Genomic DNA, 17,220 nt, shown 5'->3' on the forward strand with positions numbered 1-17,220 from the left:
AAAATCTATCCTGTCTAATCTATTATTTTAACCCCTTTAAGTGTCTTGACTTTTCCTGACACACACAAAATAAAATGATTACTATTCTTGAAGACTTTTGATGACTGACATAAATCTGGTGTAACCCTTTGGTGTTTGTTTTCCAAGAGTCAGAATTACTTCAAATATTACTAAAACATAGATACAGAAGTTCAAACACTGAAAGTGGAAACTTTTCTTGATTCAAAAAATGTTTTGCCCTCACTGAGAAGATTTTCTGTTTTTGATTGGATACAGATTATTGTAACTGTGGCTGGTGCACTGGAGCCAAGTCACAACCCTGGACAATAATTTGAGGACAGTATCACTGAAAATTATGCATTGTTCTTTCTAATCTACAGTCCCCTCCAAGAGTATTGGAACACCAACGCCAATTCCTTTGTTTGAATGTATCCACTGAATACATTTGGGGTTGAGATGAGATGAACATGAGACAAGAATTCAGAACTTTAGCTCTTATTTCCAGGTAATTACACCTAGATGTGTTAAACTCCTTAGTACACAGCACCTTTGGTAGCAGACCACTCGATTTTTAGGTGAGTTAAATATTGGAATAGTGATATTTGGTATCGTATCCCTTGCTTGCAATAACTCCCAAGTCCCAAGGTTTGGTGATTGACTTGGCCAGTCTAAAACCTTCCACTCTTTCTCCCTAATGGAGTCCTTTTGTTGTGTTGGCAGTGTGTTTTGGGTCATTGTCTTGCTGCATGATTAAGTTCCTACCAATTAGTTTGGATGCATTTCTCCAAACTAATTGGATGTTTTTGTAGACTTCCCGCTGCTACCATAATGAGTTGCATCATCAATAAAGATGAGTGAGCCCACACCAGAAGCTACCATGTAAGCCCAAGCCATGACAATTGCATTTACATTTACATTTTTGTCATTTGGCAGACGCTTTTAATCCAAAGCGTGGATAGGTTCTACCAAAGTCAAAACATCACATCCAGAACTAGGAAAAATACACATGGAATGCTGTTCTAAACAAAGTCGCCATCATAAGTGCAATTTCATTTTTTTATTTTTTGTGGGGCGGGTGTAGACAAGGATAGGGATAACAGAAAGCGGGGGGGGGGATCAGGAGGGAGGACTAAGGTAGAGTTTGAAAAGGTGGGTTTTGAGTCTGCGTCGAGATAGGGGGAGGGATTCTGCTGTCCTGACAGTGGTAGGGGGAGGGATTCTGCTGTCCTGACAGTGTTAGGCAAGTCATTCCACCACTGAGGAACCAGAACGGAAAACAGGCGTGAACGTGCAGCTCGACCGCCAGGTGTACGTAGAGAGGGAACCATAAGGCAACCAGAGCTGGCAGACCGGAGTGGTCTAGATGGGGAGTAGGGAGTGATCACGGATTGTATGTAAGGTTGGGCAGTAGGGCCTAGAAACGGATGCGTGCGGCAATAGGAGCCATTGGAGGCCAATGAGAAGCGGGGTGACATGAGCCGATCTGGGCTGACTGGTGATCAGGCGGGCTGCAGCATTCTGGACCAGCTGGAGGGCCTTGATGGCACACGCTGAGAGACCGGCTAGGAGGGAGTTGCAGTAATCCAGGCGGGAAATGACGAGCGCCTGGACTAGGAGCTGGGTGGCTTTCTCCGTCAGGAGATGACGGATACGGCGTATATTATACAGAAAGAACCTGCAGGTTCTGGCAGTGGAGGATACTTGTGGAGCCAGGGTGAGGCAGTTATCAAGAGTCACCTCCACCGTGCTTCACAGATGAGCTTGTATGTTTTGGATCATGAGCAGATCCCTTCTTTCTCCACACCTTGGCCTTTCCATCACTTTGGGAGAGGTTAATCCTGGTCTCAGTCTATAAAAATTTTGTTCCAGAACGTTTGTGGCTCATCTCTGTACTTCTTTGCAAATTGGAATCTTGCCCTCCGCCTTCCAACGAGTGGTTAGCTTCTTGTTGTATTGCCTCTATATTGCGGCTGTCTTCTTTGGATGGTTGATTGAGACACCGTCACCCCTGCCCTGTGGAGATTGTTTGTGATATCACTGACTGCTGTTTTAGGGTTTTTCTTCACAACTCTCACAACTGCTATTTCTGTCATCAACTGCTGTTGTTTTCCTTGGTTGACCTGTTCGATATCTGTTGTTCAGTACGCCAGTGGTGTCTTTTCTTTTTTTTCAGGACGTTCCAAGTTATTGTATAAGCTATCCCCAATGCTTGTGTAATGATTTCCCCTCTTTTCTAAGCTTTTTCCCAAAGACATGTTGGTTTATCTTTTCTAACCCAAGAGCAGTCTGCAGGCAAAACCTAAGGCTAAAACCAAGAGTAGACATTCAGAACTATTTATTGTTTAACCAATCAATCTAACCGCACACATCTCACATCACAACTCTGTCAGAATGTATTACATCACGCACAGACTGCACTACCAGACCTACCAGGATTTCCTCTAGAGGAGATTGCGCAATACCCATGCTACGCACAACATTTGGTCAGTCTGCCTTCTCTTTTAAGGCTATTAGCAATTGGAATACAGGCAGATATTAAGAGTGACAGTTCCTTGAACAGCTTCACAGCTGAAGTGAAAACATGGTTTAAGGCTAAACAAACATGCTATCATTAAATATCTGGATTGCATTTGATTGTGTAGCAAATGCATATTTTTAATGCACTAGAACACTTTATGCATATATGCCCTTCTACACTTAAATCCCACAATGTCTATTGCCTCTTTGTGTCATGACGTGCTGTATATTTTTATTGTTGGTGTTGTTGTGGATTGTGCGGCTTATATATGTATTAACTGTGACCTGCCACGGGAGTGCAGATGGAAATGAGCTAAGGCTAAATCTGTTACAAGTCATCAAATGGCAACATTAAATATTGTCTTCATGGTCCCTTACAAATAGATAAATAAACAAACATCTGGGCAACCAGAAACACCTGTGTTGTCAGTCACATGTTTCAATACTTTTGCTCACCTAAGAATTGGGTGATCTGATACAAATGTGATATGTTCTAAGTTCTTTAACAAATCTGATAGTTTTATCAGAAAATAAAAGCTGAAACTTGGATCTGTCATCTCATGTACATCTTTTGACCTCAAACCTCAAATTGTGTTCAGTATATAGCAAAAACAAAGGAATTTACCTTGCTGTTCCAATACTTTTGGGAGGGGGGGACTGTATGGGCAGTTTTCCAGAAAGGAAACTTAATGATATTAAAAGCAGGCTAGCTCCTTATTTATAAGCATACTGCATAATAAAATGTTGAATGTATTTTTATGCTCAATGATATAATTAGTCACTGAAAATGCCTTCTAGTGTGGAGTCAACAGTGTTTTCACTGTCTTCCTCAGAGATATTAACTCAGACGAGAGATTTGCCACGTTACAAGATACGGAACTGTTTTCACGAAAGTAGTGGCATCTTAAAATAGGTTATACAAGAGAACTGTGAGTTAACACTTTCAAGCGGTATATCCTGTTACCATAGTGATTGAAAATTGCACTTAAGGGGTTCATCTCCCTTTCTTTTCTTCTCTTTCCTAGGTGATATCCCCCAGCTGCAGTGATGACCTGGCAGTCAAAAAGGACCAATGCTTAGTGCGATCATTTGCAGATTCCAAATTGTAAGTTGTTTGCTCTCCTAGTTTTGGCTTTAAATTGAAAGGTTTGAATGGTCATGCTTGGCTAAACAACCGTTTTCATTGGCCATAGTATTACAATTGCCATTCAGTGATTTGCCAACATTGTAGATATTTGTAGATATTGCAGACTTAAGGTAGCTTAAGGTAAGAGAAACACAGAAATTGTGTTCTTTCTAGTTAAAGTTCAAGATCAGAAGATCAAATGTACAAGCCAGCTTGCTTAATTTACAGAAGGCAAGTACGTTTGTGTACATTCGATTAAGGTTGAGGCAAATGACTGACGTCAACATGCTTTTCATATTAAGCATGAGCAGAATTCTTCCAAACAATGTTATTAGGAACGAGTCATTTGAGTCAAAGAGCCTTAGTGGCGAAGACACATTTTTAAGGAGGGCACAGAATGTGCATTAAATATTTGTCATCTTCAGGTAGAAAATTATTATTATTTTTATTTTTTATTTTTTTGTTATTTTGGATTTATTTTTCCGAACGCTTTCTTGTCATACAGACACACAGGTTTTATCAAACCAGATTAGCTGGCGCGTATAATGGTGGTGATGGTCATTTGGTGAACAACTTAAGGGACATCAAAATGAACTGTGTTGTTGGGCTTCCTGGTTTTGAAATTGATGTCTTAATGTAATTTACATACTTCTCCAGCTGAGTTGCTACTTCCTGAGGCTCTAACTTCTGCTTTTCCTTTCTTCCAGCCACACCGTTGCAAGAAAAGAGGTCCACCAGTTGGATGTAGAAGGCATCTTCAAGCCTGAGTTCTCAAACAAGAAAGGTAAGAGTTTTGTCCATCAGCTCCCCTGACTGGCTGGGATGATCTTGTCCTCTAACGGCCCCCTCTCCCTAGGGCTGGAGGAGGCGAGGATGTTCCTCAAGGCTAATGTAATCCCTGAGAGCTGGAAGATGGATATGAGTGAGATACTCGAGTCCTCCAGCAGCGATGAGGAAGACGGGGAGGGGAAAGATGGCGAGGAGGACGAGAAGGAAGTGGAGGAGGAAGAGGTAGGGCCAGCTCCAATTGTTGCACTGAGCACAGTGCAGGCTTGTTTTGGTGAACAGGGTGCAGAGACTGTTAAATGGGCTTCTGTTGATGGTGTCATTGCTGCCAAATGTTTCTGTTTTATTAATGTTCAGTTTGGTATGATTATAGTATATACTAAATATAGCCTCCTTTGCTTTCATTAGCTGGAGATTGGATTGTAATGCATTTTCCTGTCCTGTGTGCCTCCAGTTCTGTTGATTCTGGTTGTGGTAAACGGGCTTGTTTATTTTGGTCGCATACTCAAGCTTCTGTTGACTTTGGTTGTGGTAAACAGGGTTCTGTTTATTGATGGTGGTTGTGTTAAATGGGGTTCTGTTGATTTTGGTTGTAATAAACCAGGTTCTGTTGAATCCACTTGTTAGAGGACAAACCATTTATCCCAAATTCTTTTTGGGTTTGCAGCCAGGTAGGTTTGTGATGATCCCACCAAATCTACAGCCAGGCAATTAAGTTATCTTGGTGTAGATTGTACTCTGTGGCACCCCTGAATTACTGATGGTCTTAGATGTTGTTGCAAGGAATTGATTTTTATTTTATTTTATATATAAACATTGGCTCCTATTTTAGTCCAGCAGTGCAGCTGTTCAGCCCAGTTCAACCCTGGTCCTCCCAATGTTTAAAGGCCAGTCTAATCATCCTGACTCAGCCTGTGCTGCACCTCTCCTGTCCTATAGCCTGTAGTCTGGATACAAACTAAAAATATAGGCCGATACAAGAAATTAGCATGACGTCACAACAGCAAAGAACTTACTCTCTGGGTGGATAACGGCTCTGCTGCCTACTGACGTTGAGGAATGTGAATAGCAGGCAGTGGTTACCGTGACATTTAACCAAGGTACGAACACGTGAAGTCAATTTAGGAAGGCCACTGAAGAACATTGAGCTCATTGTTCATGAAACCAGTTTGAGAACTTTTGCTTTGTGACATGGTGCATTATCATTTTGGAAGTAGCCATTAATCAGCCTATCATTTTGGAAGTAGCCATTAATCAGCCAATCATATGGCAGCAGCTAAATGCATAAAAGCATGCAGACGTGGTCAAGAGATTGACCTATTTTTCAGACCAAATGTCAGAATGGGGAAAAATGTGAGTGTGACTAATCTAAGTGACTTTGACCGTGAAATGATTGTTGATGCCAGACAGGATGGTTTGAGTATCTCAAACTGCTGATCTCCTGGGATTTTCATGCACAACAGTCTCTAGAGTTTGCAGAGAATGGTATAAAAAACATCCCGTGAGCAGCAGTAACAAGGCAAAAACATCTTGTTAATGAGAGAGGAGTCAGAGGAGTGCCAGACTGGTCAAAGCTGACAGGAAGGTGACTAACTAGAGATGTTCCAGTACCATTTTTTCCTTCCCGATACACAAGTTCAAGTATCGGAATCAGTATCAGCCAATACCGAGTACCGATCCGATACATGTGTTAGAAAATTACTAAATTAATAATAATAATAATAAAAAAAATAGTGTAATTGCAGTGTAACCTCAGTTGTAGAAATCTGTAGTTAAATCCCTGTAGTTTACGTCCAGGCATGCTGGTCGATCGTATGTCATTTTTTAAAATGCATTGGTTAAAATTATAATTGTTCATCTTTTCATCCCACTTCCCGGCTTCTGCCAGATAGACTTCATTGGCATGAAATCTATAAATATGCTGCTGTTAAGGACTTTGTTACAGAGGGGGTTGTGCACTCTTGAGTATTGTTGGGTGAGTATTGTTTACTTTGTGGTCAGTATAGCTTACACACAGCCTGGGCTAGGTGAGTAGTTTGTGTAATTGGTTGGAGACAGAGCGATAAAGCTTTCGCAGCGTTGTGGGTATGTTCCTTGCGTGCGTCTTGTGGGCAGGCTCAGCTGAAGGCCCCAGCGGGTGGGAAAGGCCCTTGCCTCAGAGAGTAACAATGGGCTTCATTCTTCCTGAGAGGGCACCAATGACCATCCGCGCGGCTTCTCACACAGTTCCCATAGCAACCCCCCACTTCCTCTCATTGAGAGAGCCGCAGGGATTGGCCAGCTGCCCCTGGAGGCGGGCCCAGCTCTCGGTAGACGAGCAGGGCCCACTGTTCTCACGTTTCTCTCTGCCTGTGTTTTTCCCTCCCATGCTGGAGCAGCCCTGTATAGAGCTCCCATTGTTATTTACTGAAAGTGTGTGTTGCACCGCTTTTATAAAGGCATCCCTCTTATAAAGAAATTTTTTTTTTTTTTTCTTTCTTTCCCTCCCCCTCCATCTTGCTTCTTTCTCTCCCAGTTTCATCCTCTGGGTGTTTTTATTTTATTTTATTTTATTTATATTTTTTTGGAAATGTTGTTCAGACAAATTAATTGATGAGAAATCCTGAGGACAGTAGGTGCGGGAGGCTTCTGTGCTAATGAGTTGTTGGTTCCAGACTTAGCAGACGCGCGCTGTTGAGTATTTTTAGCGCTGCTGCCGCTTTAAAGGAGCTGGAGGCAGCGCTGCTGGGGCGAGCACACTGCAGCAGCGCTTTGTCTGAGACCAGAGCCGCTCGCCATCGCTGCGTTGGGGGCTGTTGGCTGGACGGGTGAGGGCGAGCTATGCACATTTTCTCCTGGTCTTCCTCTATGTTTCTGTCATGCATTTTAAAAATGGGGGGGTGGGGGCGTGGGCGGTGTGGGCATCGACTGAGGTTCTGCTTCCTGTATGCATACTCCAGGCGCCAGGAACAGCTATGCGAGGCGTAGTCGGGTTAAAATCGTCGGCCTCCGGTTTTGCTTTTGTGCGGGTGATGTGCGTGAGGGTTTGTAGAGCGGTGGTTAGTGGATTAGAGCGTATCGAGAACGAGCTGCAGAGTGGTTTACCCCTTCCAGAGCATGTCCCCAACATGAGGCAGACTCCATGAGGGGGGCAGCATGGAGTCTTTCTCACCCCCTGAACCCGACGGTACCCTATCTGGGCAGCTTAATGCCGCCCGGCGTCCTCAGCTCTGCTCTCGCGACGGAGTCGAAGGAGATGACCCTCCCCCAGAGCACGCTCATTGTAGATGGGCTGCTTGTTTCCAGGCATCCATGGCAGTAGCAGGACGGGCCGCACATTGCTTCCCCCCCCCCCCCCCCCACCGTCTCACGCCAATGCCATGTGTTTCAGGAACATGCTGAGCGACCTCAACTGCCTTCTTGAAATTTACATTTAAAAAAAAAAAAAAAAGGAAAGGAAACCGTTGAACCATGACAGCGAGATTCTTTCAGTTCTAACAGAGGAATGTACAAATGTGTATATGTATATATGTGTGTGTGTGTGTGTATATATATATACATACACACACACACAGTTTTTTATTTTTATGTACTTATTCATTTATATTTATTTTCACACGCCTCTTACATAAAGATTGTAGTCTATAAATTCCGTTGTTGTTAGTCAGCCAGAAGGGGGCGCACATGATGATACTGAGAATGCTTTCGCTAACTGGGCTGATATCTTCATGTCTCTTCGCTATCTGTTCAACCTCTGATTGGGAATCATTTCAGCCCTGTCTCATTCAACAGAACAAAATAGAATCAAGAAAAAATCTAAATGGAAGAACTTTCATTGATATTGTTAGAAATGGTATGCATGTAAATGGGCTATTTGGGGTGTCATGATGTGCTGTGTGTGGAACATTTACAGGCAATAGTAGAGCTCTAATCAGGAGATTAATAGGTGTGTTCGTGTCTGTGTCCTCAGCCTGAGGTGGAACCAGACCCAGAGGAGAGGGACCACTTCCTGCAGCAGCTCTACAAGTTCATGGAGGACAGAGGTGAGTCTCAAATACAATTACTGTGTTGAATATTATTATTTGACCATGTCTTCAGGGTGGCAGGAGGGAGAGATTGTCCCTCCAAAAAGACAGAATTTAAAGCAGGCATTCATTGCTATGGCAGCTGAAATCTGTGTTTTTGTTTTGGTACTGCCTGTTGTGAGAAGTGTGCTGAAGGGTTGTGTGACTGCAGAACCTGGGCTTTCTCTCTGTCTAATGCTCATTCATCTGTTTCCCAGGGACACCCATTAACAAACCACCCGTGCTGGGCTACAAGGACCTGAACCTCTTCAAGCTCTTCAGACTGGTGTTCCACCAGGGAGGGTGTGACAAAGTAAGAGCTCTGTCTCTTCAGCGCTGGGGGTGCTGGGACTGCAGTGTTCACTCCCAACTGGGTGGTCCAAGGCTCGCATTAGACCAGCGTTCTCCAACCCCTGAGAGCTATAGGGACTCCTGGTTTTTGTTGTTACTCTGCACTTAATCAATTAGAGTAGTTAATTACACAGTTGACTCGCCTCACCTGGTTACCTGGGTCTCAACAAGGTGCTGATTTTAAGGTGAAAACAAAAAGCAGCAGAAACACAGTAGCTCTCCAGGACCAGGGTTGGAGACCACTGCAGTAAACATACTGCCCCAGCTCTGGAGCCTGGACTGCTTCCTTGCTTTTTTCAATGAAGAAAGGTCTACTTTTCAGGAAAGGCTGCTGCAGATAAAAAGTTCTGCCATTACTTGATTTGCCTGTGGAAAATATTTTAAATGAGCATTTCTGCTTGATAAAGAAGACACCAAAGGTCTGCAAACTCGAGCCAAACCACTCCCTCTTGTCCGTCCTCTCTTGTGGAGGAAAAACTTGAGAGCTCCAGAGCCGTTAACCTCTTTGGTGCATGCTAACTCTTAGCTTTATATAGTGTTTAATTGTGAGTGGTCATTAAGCCAGGCCTGAATTTGCACTGCTTCCTCCTGTGTGAGGAGAGCAGTCTGGGAATGCAATGGCTTCCCTTTTAGCTGAGTCCTGAATGCATCAGCGCTCTTTAATCACCCTGTGGGTAAAAGTATGCGCTGCCTTTGCCAAGATGTGCAGGATATGTGGCCTCATTTTCCTGGCAAGTTTTTATTTGAAATTATTGTTTTTTAATATGGGGTTTTTGGACATCTGTGAGGATTATTTTTTGAGACCCATCCATGGTAAGTGGCGAGTGATAATGGAACATTTAGCATTAATTGAATTGTTCTTGGCATATGATATTAGATGTGTGTGCTGGATGTACATGGTCAACACGAGCAAGTGCGGTTGTGCGTGCTCCCAGGTTATGCGGTTGAAATGTTTATCTGAATCAAGGCTGGATCACACCAATCCGTCTGTGGGCACCTGGTGCATGTTCTGTTGCGCCAGAGTTGGCCAGAAGGGGGCGTAAATGATGATACTGAAAATGGTTTCGCAAACCGGACTGATATCTGGTGATGTCACGTTTCTCTTGGCTATCTGATCAGCCCCTAATGGCGAATAATTAAAGCCTGGTCTCTTTCAACCGGCCAAAACGAAATGACACTACAGCATTAAGTCACTTTATCATGTTGGGTTGTAGTTTCTCACCTGTTTTGCCTGGATCCTGGAGTAAGGCTTCCACCCACTATTGCTAATGTGGGTGGAAGCCCATACTCCTGGAGTTCTAGTGCTGCTGCTGGCCAGCCAAACGCCACCCTGTTTTTCTTACACACACTTAATTCTTACTTAATTCACATTGCCATGAACATTGCTGAGGGTATAGTCTGTACCAGGGCTTCTCAATCTTCCTCCTGGAGATCTACAATCCAGTAGCCTTTAACTCCAACCATAACAAAGCGCACCTCATTCAACAGCGAGAGATCTCATTGAGCTGCTAATTGGTTCACAAGTGTGGCAAATTAGGGTTGAAATGAAAAGCGACAGAATGGTATATCTCCAGGAATAGGGTTGTGCATCCGTGGTATACAGAATCGGTAAGCTGTAGGATGTTGTCTAAAAGCCAGTTGAAATGGTTCATGGGCTTTATTGATGCAGCCATATGCTGCCTAAATGGTATCCTTCAGTCTGAGTCACACATGCTCTTGTTGTGTCGTGTAGATTGAGAGTGGGGCTGTGTGGAAGCAAATCTACATGGACCTCGGCATTCCTGTTCTGAACTCTGCTGCCTCCTACAACGTGAAGACCGCTTACAGAAAGTAAGTTGGCCGTTACACTAGCTTGATTTTTGTGTGTCTAGTCTGGGTTCATGGTGAGTGTACACTTCATTGGCGTGCAAAAATATTGACACCCCTGGTTTAAATGTCTGTTACAATGAATCTGTATGTGATCGAAAGCAAACCTGAACTCTAAACGGAGTTAAACATGAGACTTTCTGAAAGTTTAAGCAAGATTTTTTTTTTTTCATTTTTTACGGTTTATAAATTATAAAAATGAAGGGCCTTGTGCAAAAGATTCGGAACCCTTCTGGATTATTCTTATTCTCGTTAGGGCTTCAGTGAGTCATGTGGGTATAAGTCCAGGGCTGAACTTTTTATTCTGAAGAAACTCCATGCTTTTTTAAGTACAGTGGCTGTTCTGTCTGGTGTCGACAACCATGGGTTCTTCTAAACTGTTGTCAAAAGATTTCGGAATGAAGATGGTTAATTTCCACCAAGGAGAAGAAGGCTACAAAAACTCTGTTTCAAACTACCTATTTCCACCGTCAGAAAAATTATTAGAAAATGGAAGAAGATGGTTGAAGGCAAGGTCTGGAAGACCAATACAGATTTCAGACAGAATGGCCGAAGACCTGGTGAGAAATAGATGGGTATGTTTGGTGAAGAAAGGATGAAACCATTGTAGAGAAGAACTCCTTGCAAAATGTAAAGCACGGAGGTGGATTCAATATGCTTTGGGGTTGTGTGGCAGCTGGGGGCACAGGAAATATTGTGCAAGTGGAAGGAGGAATGGATTCCACCAAAAATCAAGGAATTCTAGAGACTAATGTTCAAAGATCAGTCCAGACATTAACATTGAAGAGAGGTTGGGTTTTCCTGCAAGACGACAATCCAAAGCATACCATGAAGTACCTCCAGGAAAGACGGATGAAGGTTTTGGAATGGCCACCACAGTCCCTAGACTTCTAGAATCTCTGGAGATCTCAAACATGCCGCGCATGCAAGAAGGCCGAAGAATCTTTCTGAGCTTGAAAGGCCCTGTACAAACTTTTGCACAGGGCCTTTCCCTTTTTTTATAATTAGATTTTTTTTTTTAATATATAAAATGTAATCTTTCTTTAAAATTGAAGGTATGTGATATTTTTAACGCTGTATGACAATTTAGAGGTCAGGTTTGCTTCTGTTCACTTAGATATTAATTGTAAAAGGCTTTTTGACCAGGGGTGCCCAAATCTTTGCACACTACTGTAGTCCGGGTTTATGTGTGTGCATTTACAGTAGTTTGGGTTTATGCGTGCATCTACACTAGTCTGCATTTGTGTGCATGTACAGTAGTCGGGGTTTGTGTGTGTACACTTTAGCTGTCGCTTTTTCCAAGAATTGAGTTTGAATTTATCTCATAAATAACAGTAATACATTTTCTCAAAAAATGCCTTACCCAGCAATATACTCCAGACCAAACATTAAAATGGCTTGGATATTGAGCACTACCATGAACGCCTCGCATATGAGCTCAGTGTGCAACTGGACTTCTTATTTCACTTGGGCAAGGGGATTATAAATTCAGACCCTTAATTACATATTTAAGTATATTTATTAAATTAAACGTTTTCCTGAGATTCAAACAAGCTTGATTTTTTGAATAAAGAGCGACAGCCCTAGTGTACGCTAGTCAGTTCTGTGGAGCGCCTCTCAGCTCAAGAGTTCAGGTATAGCACGTGTGGGTAGGTTGTGAGCCATTTCTCAATCAGCCAGAACCTGGGCTGTCAGTGCTGGTGACCAAAACCTATGAGCCAGTGGCATGTGTGTGACGAGTGTCTCTTATCGACGCCTTCCAGGTACCTCTACGGCTTTGAGGAGTACTGCCGCTCGGCTTGCATCCAGTTCAGAACCATTCACCACAACAACCCGCGGCCCCCCAGCCACAAGGAGCCCAAGGCAGAGCCACACAAGTGGAGGGCAGGCCCAAGGGCTGAGCTGCCTCTGGAGGGGCCGGCAGAGCCAGCGGGCAGTGAGAAGAAGCCGCCGGCAGAAGAAGAAGAAGAGGAGGAGGAAGAGGAGGAGTTGAGCAGTGAGAGTGAGAAAGAGGAGCGCAGAGAGATTCGCTCCCCCAGGGTGAGTCAGCGTCACTGCGGTTCTGTCCCTCAGACCTGGAGCAAAAATTCATTGGAAATGTTTTAACTTGATTGCATTTTATGAAATTATTCCCTGATAATTTTCAAGGACCAGTCTTACTGATGTACACAATTGAATGAAAAAGCAGGTGTTCTGAATATTAGAAAAGTAGTAATTGTAGTTGGTAATCTGCAGGATTAAGTATCTAAACTGGTGACTGTGGGTTGTGACTGTTCCTGGGTTTCTACTCATCACATCCAGTGACACCTAATCACACTGTCACAGATGCTGTGCACCTGTGCTTGCAGACTGGACAGCTTCTCCTGCCAAAAAAGTTAATCTTGTGCCGATTGGCTTTTTGGTGTGATCATATTATTGAGCTGGAAGACAGAGAACGCTCTAGTGTAATGCTGTGTAGCCTGTTGGCTAGTTTCACACAGGGAAGCAGTCTGTGCTTCATTGAAATAACATCATCACTTTAAAGGGACCAGTCATAGCAAGAGTTTTTTTGGGTGGCTGGGACTGACGCACCTTGCCTCTCTATCTCCCTCAGGCGGGACGGAGGTGCACCCTAACCCCCGTCAAAGTGGAGGGCAAGGAGCTTGTCAAAGCAGAGAAGGCCAAGGAGGAGCAGCCGAAAGGGGAGCCGTGGGGGGAGGAGCAGGAGGTGGCCAGGGCGGACGAGGCCCAGGCCGAGGTGACAGCCCAGGAGGTCAGCGGGGAGGAGCGGGAGGCGGCACTAGACGCCGACACAACTCCAGGGAAGAGGGCCAAGCCCGAGAGGCGCAGCCGGCACCTCGAGGAGTCTGACAAGGAGTCAGAGGAAGAGGAGGAGGAGGAGGAGGACGAAGAGGAGAAGGAGGGAGAGAGGCCCATGCCCAGGATACGGTATGGCTGTTGGATGTTCGTAGTGTACCACGCTGTTGGGTGTTCGTAGTGTACCACGCTGTTGGGTGTTCGTAGTCTTCGCTGTGGGTAGTAAGCGTTGCTTGCAAGTTCTCCTCAGTGGTGTAGTGTTGTAGTGGGTGCAGTGGTGCTCTCTTGTTTATGCGAGGCCTTCCCGCTCTGAGCTGGTGCTGGGGCTGAAGCAGTGTCCTTTCAGCACTGCTGGCCTTTGCTTTCCACTTAAGAAAACACGCTGATAATATGAAAACGTTTCGGGCATGTTTTTCTGTCATGTTAACAAGGGATTGGGTCATAAATCTAATAAGTTGTTTTCTGAACACTTATTTTGAGAAAATAGTGTTCAGTCATTTCTGTTGCCGTGGGTGACTTCTGAAACTCTGGGTGTATTGAAAGAAAAATTGACCTGCCCTCTCAGGAGGGAAAGGCTTTTCACATGGAGTGCAACTGACCGCTCTGTAGCTTTAAATAAGGTTCCCTTAACCGTCAAATTATGGGTGCACCCTCACTGATAAAAGTATCCCTGCCCTCCATTCCGGCTCATTCCATCGTGTGTGGAGCTCCTGTTGTATTGCCATACGAGCCATAGCCGTTTCCTTCAGTGTTTTGCGGAGTCATTACATGCCTTTCAGCAGCCTACTAAGTTCCATGAAATTTCCATTTGCATACTTGTTCTTTGTAATGAAGAAGGACGTGTTAATGAGTGCGATTAGCAGCTTGTTGTTATGGGTCTGTGCTAGAGCTAACGCTTTAGGCGCATCATTGCACATGAGCTGTGCCTAGCGCCTGTGATACAAAGCTGTGAAAAGTGCGCAGCTCTGTTGAGCCCTTACATTGTGCATTCAGTAATTGTTGAAACGCTTCCCCCTGATTTAACGCTGCTGGCGGGTGATAGGTTTGATTTAGGTGACTGATTCTCACAGTTTCTCAGGACATGAAGTTCCTGATATAGAGAGGCTTGCTACCATCAGATGCCTTCAACCACAAGGAATTGAGCAGGCACGGCACACGTTTTTTGTGGCTGGGAGTCGCAGTCATGCTTGAGTGTGTCCAGGGTTGCTGCTCCTGTGGTGGCAAGAGATTAGAAAGATTGACCTCGCTGTTGAATCTTTGTTTATTGTGATGGTAATCTAACCAAAACGCTTGATTAGTTTTCTTCAGGTATGAAAAGTTCTATTACGCTTGCTTTTCTCATTTGATGCCAATGCAATTCCTGTCGAGCACGTCAGATGCTCTCTTTCAAGACCGCTTAAAATATTGTTGTGTTGACAATTTCAAGTACTGCACATGTACGGGTGATTTTTTTCTGAAATGATAAAAGCTAAGTAGTAGCTGAAGGCATGAATATTCATGTAAATACACTTTTAGGCTACACGTCAAAAAAACACATTTATTTTGTGTAATAAAAATAACTGCCACCATGATGCCTAACCTGGAAGTAAACAACTGCCTGGAAGCCATGGGAAACATCACTGATATCTCTTGGGATTTGATAAGACTGCCAATCATCAACTAGTATGTACAGCTTCTGTGTGATCATGTGATTCGTTTTTTCAGTGTCACATAGAAGATGGTGCAAAGCCTTGCTGCTGATTGGTTGTTTTATGAGAACCCAATAGATACATCAATGATGTTTTTTTCCCCATGGCCTTATGTTTGGTTTGATTTACTACTGCATCTGGTACTGGATGTGGCCTATACATCCCAAGGCAGCAAAAAAAAAAAAAAAACCTCCATCCCTAGCTCTGGGTGTTTTTATTTTTGCCTGCAGCTGGTAAAAATAGGTTTCTCCTATGAGGACCAAGACACTCGGACATTGAAAGATTTAAACTCTCCCAAATTCTCTTGGTGTCCTCTGACTCTTGCATTTGCCCCACAGTGACGAGAGGGAGGTGGAGGGGGCTGAGGATGAGGACCCAGAACACACGCTCATGGGGACCAAGGTGAAAGTGAAGTACGGGCGTGGGAAAACTCAGAAGATCTACGAGGCCAACATCAAGAACACGGAGACGGACGATGGGGAGGTCCTCTACCTGGTGCATTACTACGGCTGGAACGTCAGGTGAGGGGGAGCCACCTGCTCACGCAATATGGTGTCCATGCTCCCACACTGAGGGGGGGGCACTGCAGAATCACTGTGAATCAAGTAAAAATGTGGGTAGGAGGGGAACAAGAGGGAACGTGCACCAATATCCTGTGCTGTACGAGAGCCTCCATCACTGCAGAGATATTGAGGAGAGTTGTCTGTCTGTGAGCATAACCATGCAAACCGAACACATTTGAATTTTGGGAGCTGCTTAAGGAAGGCTCCTGTATGTAGTTGACGTGATAACCTTGCTAAGCATGTGCTTGTATGTAACAGTATGTGTGTGTTGTAATTCACACGTGACCACACGGTCACTGCAGGACTCCACTGACAGGCCTGGTACTTCACAGGTATGACGAATGGGTCAAGGCTGACCGGATCATCTGGCCCGTCGACAAAGGCGGAACCAAGCGGAAACAGAAGAAGAAAGTGAAGGTGAGAGGGGCCAGCGAGCGCTGGTGGGATGACGTGAGTGTCCGAGACCGGGTTTGGGGAGGGAGGAAAGGTCCTAACGCAGCCCTGTGCTGTCCCACAGAACAAAGAGGATGGAGAGAGGGAGGAGAAGGAGGAGGAGGACAAGCAGGTGAAGACAGGGGCCAAGAGGGGGCGTCCCCCGCTCCGGTCTACCCCTCCCTGCGTGTCGAGGGGCTTCTCCAAGACGCCCAGCAGCGAGAGACACCCCGGGGGAAAGAGCGGTCGGCTGTCAGACGCCTCGCCGCTACCTAACGGAGAGGGTATGAACGAGAGTTGAGCTGCCGCGGGGGGGTGACTAGTGGGTGAACAAATATAGCTGACATTGAATCAATCCCATTCAACTCCCTAAATTTGAGCACATTAGAGCAAAATTAGTGTGCCAGTTGTGATACCAGCAGTGTCGTAATGTATACAAGTAATTTCAGACTCTCTTTTACATACATTTTCATACATGAAACTCGCAGCGCAAAATTCATCCTGAAGAAGCCCTATGCAATGGACAAATAGCAGAATATCATTGCATTTAGTCTACTGACATTTTTTATTAGCGGCAACACTGATCATTATTTTTTTTTTCTGTGACAAACACCCAGCCTAAATTAGTTCTTGGCTGCAATCATTCATTAATATGTACTGTTAATAATCTGTTTGATTTCTTGCTCTGGGGGTTGAAGTGCATCTTTGAAGCGTAGATCTGTGTTTCTGTCTTGCGCCTCATTTTACGCCTTCTCTTTAGAGGCAGAGAAATTTCACAAAATTCAACCCTGTTAATTGCGTGAACTAGTCAATTAAACAAAATACATAATCAGCCACACAATTAAGGTTAAGGACATAAGGCCATCTTGCTTTGACTGGCCTAGATCACACACATACTGTGGTTCTAGCCCCGTGAACCAGTTTGATAATTACGACGCATGTTTCCTGGGCAGAATGCTTCATGTGTGCCTGAAAATCGGCGCAAAAGGCTTCATACATCTGGCCCCAAGAGTGGTCATTGGAATTGATGAGTTTCTGTGCAGTTCTGCATT

The 17,220-nt window shown here is 44.4% G+C and overlaps 1 protein-coding gene and 1 non-coding gene across 2 annotated transcripts in view; both read left to right on the top strand.

Moving 5' to 3' along the window:
- arid4a (AT-rich interactive domain 4A) overlaps window positions 1–17,220 on the top strand; it is a 47,384-nt gene that overhangs the window by 17,807 nt on the left and 12,357 nt on the right. Inside the window, exons 10-20 of the mRNA XM_061238866.1 lie at window positions 3,543–3,622; window positions 4,351–4,427; window positions 4,500–4,654; window positions 8,379–8,451; window positions 8,691–8,785; window positions 10,556–10,653; window positions 12,453–12,729; window positions 13,283–13,617; window positions 15,512–15,694; window positions 16,069–16,153; window positions 16,254–16,452. Of these exons, the coding sequence (XP_061094850.1) occupies window positions 3,543–3,622; window positions 4,351–4,427; window positions 4,500–4,654; window positions 8,379–8,451; window positions 8,691–8,785; window positions 10,556–10,653; window positions 12,453–12,729; window positions 13,283–13,617; window positions 15,512–15,694; window positions 16,069–16,153; window positions 16,254–16,452 (1,657 nt within the window). The remainder of the gene's footprint in view (window positions 1–3,542; window positions 3,623–4,350; window positions 4,428–4,499; window positions 4,655–8,378; window positions 8,452–8,690; window positions 8,786–10,555; window positions 10,654–12,452; window positions 12,730–13,282; window positions 13,618–15,511; window positions 15,695–16,068; window positions 16,154–16,253; window positions 16,453–17,220) is intronic.
- LOC133110669 (small nucleolar RNA SNORD53/SNORD92) lies at window positions 9,862–9,942 on the top strand. Its single transcript, XR_009704888.1, has one exon. It is a non-coding gene; the product is annotated as a small nucleolar RNA SNORD53/SNORD92 (small nucleolar RNA).

The sequence above is a fragment of the Conger conger genome, chromosome 1 (assembly GCF_963514075.1).
Source record: "Conger conger chromosome 1, fConCon1.1, whole genome shotgun sequence".
In the NCBI taxonomy this organism is placed as follows: Eukaryota; Metazoa; Chordata; class Actinopteri; order Anguilliformes; family Congridae; genus Conger; species Conger conger.